At 38.3% G+C, this 3,767-nt stretch overlaps 1 protein-coding gene across 1 annotated transcript; it reads right to left on the reverse strand.

The window, feature by feature from the left end:
• Nucleotides 1-1,475: 1,475 nt before the first annotated feature.
• On the reverse strand, nt 1,476-2,346 carry LOC127130619 (probable methyltransferase PMT6). The gene is made up of 2 exons (XM_051059593.1): nt 2,171-2,346; nt 1,476-2,025 (listed from the first exon to the last, which is right to left on the reverse strand). Exons 1-2 carry the CDS (start codon nt 2,344-2,346, stop codon nt 1,476-1,478), a joined length of 726 nt encoding a protein of 241 aa, XP_050915550.1.
• Between the last annotated feature and the right edge of the window lie 1,421 nt (nt 2,347-3,767).

Consider the following 3,767-nt stretch of genomic DNA (forward strand, 5'->3'; position numbering starts at 1 on the left):
TCCGGATTCTCGGTCCAACACAAAAGAGCTGATGGAAAGCCAAAGGGCAGCGTGACCTAGCCGCATGACTGTCTTGGTCCAAATGAAAAAATAAAGCTAATAATGACTGATGATACGCAAAACAAAAAGGCTATGCATTGGGTTTTGTGGATCTCACAGGTATCGATCCAAATACCACATGTCATTTAAAACAAAAGCAATGTATCGGTTCGAAAATAAACAAAGGGGAGCATCAAGAGCCACGAATGATATCCGATTCCCGTTTTCTGGAAAAAAATCCACCTTCTTTCTCAAAGATCACATTTCATTTTTTGAACAACAGCAAAAATTTAACAACATAACACAATAAGAACACGCAAGGAAGACAATCATGAAGCTACATCAAAGATGAGAGATGAATCGAAAATGGAACTAACCAGTTGCAGCTGGATCGACCGACGAAAGCGTAAGTAATGTTCTTCCTGAATCCTTCTAACTTATGATATCGTTTCTCTTCTGAGTGGAATCCAGATTCCCTTGGGGTTTTTTTGTTGAACAGTTTTCTTTCTCTTCCGCCTCTCCCCTCTTTTTTTTTCTCACTGATTCGCTTCCTCACTATTTATCTTTGCCGATTAGGGTTTCAGATTGGTACATGGGGTTCAAAAGAGTATCTCTGTAATCTCCTTTTGATGCTCAGAATTTGGTCCATCTCGTTTGATACTACAATCTGGAAACGGTAACTCTACCTACGCACTTTCTCCAATCGTTTTGTCTTAATGCCAATTTAGGATATTTTCTGAAATTTTAACTGACTTGCCAATTGCTTTGTGTTACTGCAGTAAAAAAAATATTGAAGATTCAAAGGCGGTTTCGGTTTTGATCACAACTTTGGATCACAGTTTCGGTTTCGGTTTTGATCACAACTTTGAAATGCCAAAACAAACTCTCAACTTGGTCGTCTTTAAGTTCGTATCCAAGCTCTTCAAGTCGCTTCCTCATAGCATGGCGTCTGCTAAGTTTCCCCAAAACAATACCAGCTTCATTGGTTCTTTCAAGTCCAATATCCTCCGGTGATATGATTTCGTATGTACCTTTGTGTTTAAGCATTCCATCCTGATGTATGCCACTTTCATGAGCAAAAGCATTAGCTCCCACAAGAGCCTTATGTGGTTGTAACTGCAAACCAGAGTACTCTTCAACCATTTTGCTTGTCATATAAATGTGCCTTGTATTGATTCCAGTGTGGAGATTGTTGAAGATATGTCCTCCGTATTTCAGGGCCATCACAACCTCTTCCAAGGAGGCATTTCCAACCCTTTCACCAATCCCATTAATGGTGACTTCCAGCTGCCTAGCACCGGCCCGAGCACACTCAATGGTGTTAGCAGTAGAAAGTCCAAGATCATTTTGACAGTGAGTGGAAATAATAACATTCTCAACTCCGGGTGTATTAGCTTTTATATCAGCAATCAGTTTCCCAAATTCACTCGGCATAGTTATTCCAACAGTGTCAGGTATGTTGAGTGTAGTAGGTTGTAAGATTCTGTATTAGAACTTCTGACTTGTATACAGTTCTTAAGTGGGATATTCCATGAAGGTTTAGATTCGTCATCCACATCACAGACATTTATAACCTTTTGTTTTGCATTTTGCAGAAGACAGGAGGGCTGGCTATTTTCTTTAATCCATATTGCAGTTTGAACTTTATGAGCAATGAGTCTCCAGCACATTGCTGTTGTTAAGTTCACCAACTTGTCCCAAATGACAGGAAAATCTTTATCTTTTCTGCAAGCTGGTGGTGCTGAATAAACAAAATAACCATTCGAGCGAAGAAGGCGACCCAACTCCTTTATCAAAATCCCATCATTTTCATGAAAGTCTATACGGCATCTTGAACAGTGAATCATTTCAAATGACCCTGTAGGAAATGGTAGTTGTTTTGTGGACATGGCGGAAATCATTGCACCAATTCCTCGCTCTAATGCAAATTGAATCTGATTTTCGTGACCATCCTTGGGGGCAGAGTTGCTTTTGCTGTTTTTGCATCTGTCATAGTTCTTTAATGCCGTTAATTATTATTCTGCAGGTTCACAATCATGTGGGAGGAAATATTGAAAGATTATCCAAGTTGGGAAAGCGCTGAAGTTTCAATCCATTCTCATTTGCCAAATGGAGTAGACATATAAAGCACAAGTGAGGGGAAATGCCATTGATGCTTGCAGCGGCATTGCATTTGGCAGGAAACTTGGCCAACGAACCCTTGAAATACATTGTTTCTTCTTCGTCTTGAACAAAAGAAAATTTAGTAGTGCTTGAACTTTGTTGTTGACTGCTTGTAGGTTCCTTGGACCACCAATTCAGAGCCATAGCTTAGATTATCAGTTTAGTGTAGACACTAGCATAATTGCTTGGTTTGTTTGCTACTGTTATGCTATGTACAACATGCATGTTTGATGACTGTGGATGCTATTGGTTTAGACATGATGTTGCTGTTATGGAATTCTTATGGGATTGGAATTGGGATTTGTTTTTGTTGGATAATTGTTTTGGGTTAATGAACTTTGGGTTAATTGTTATGATTGAATGGATTTGGATATGAAATGGTTTAAAATGGATAATGAAAATGGATATGGATTTTGGATATAGTTTGAAAAAAATGGATTTAAAAATAGAGTTGGGTTATTGGATTGGAAAAAAATGGATTTAATTGTGGGTTTAAGGAATTTGGATATGGGCTGAAATTTGTAAACTCATGCAGAATTTTTTTATGAAAAAAAAAGTGGTTAAATGGCCTACCAAGAAATAATACAACCATGGCTAATTAATTGAAACTTCTAAAATTAAATCGACAAAAGGTATTGAAATAATTTCCAAAATTAATCTAATCCTCAAAATCAATTTGAATCTCTAAAGTCAATTTTGGATCAAAATCAAATTGAACTTAGTTTGCTACTCCTAGAATTAATTCAAAAATGATGAAATGATTATGGATACATGATTAAGGATTTGGAAATGGATGGTTGCCTTTGGTCACGAATGTATGCAAATGAACTTTAGCCAAGTGCCAAATAAAAATGAAAAAAAATGGAAAAATTCAGGACCAAAATCGGAGTATGACACTTTCCCATTTTGGGAATAAATAAAGTTCGGTGGCGACTCTGTTCAGTCCATCATTGCGAGCGTGCGATCGCGCTTCGCTTTGTAGTCGTATCCCCATTTTTTCGAGGTGCGACAGATGGCGACTCTGCTGGGGAAATGGCAAATCCCTAAGTGAGTCAAGCCTAGTTAGGACGTTTGTGTGCCTTTGTTTGTTTAATTATGTGGCTTTTCCATTATTTATTGATTTTTAATATCTTTATTGTTATATTGATATTTGTTGTATATTGGTTCCACCGTTTTGGGCCCTTGGATCTTGATTGCAAACCATGTGGGAAAGACTCTACACCCGAGTCTAGAGTGAAAAAAAACAACATAAGATAGGATGATGGTTGAGTAGTACGGACTCCCGAGGTGGATACTTCGTAAGAGTCGGTACGAGAACCTCACTTAGAGTAGATTCTTTTGCAAATATTGTCGCCCGAGGTGTATACCTCGTAAGCTTCGATGTTTCAAAGGGGTCCATGACTCTAAGAACCTTTTAGAACATTGAAACTTTGGCCAACTAGAAATGATGGTTGCGTAGTATGGATTCCCGAGGTGAACACTTCGTAAGAATCGATACGAGAACCTCGCTCAGAATAGATTCCCTAGATGGAGTTGATGACCGGAAAGTATTTTCCGTAAGCGTC

Source organism: Lathyrus oleraceus, chromosome 3 (genome assembly GCF_024323335.1).
Source record: "Lathyrus oleraceus cultivar Zhongwan6 chromosome 3, CAAS_Psat_ZW6_1.0, whole genome shotgun sequence".
In the NCBI taxonomy this organism is placed as follows: Eukaryota; Viridiplantae; Streptophyta; class Magnoliopsida; order Fabales; family Fabaceae; genus Lathyrus; species Lathyrus oleraceus.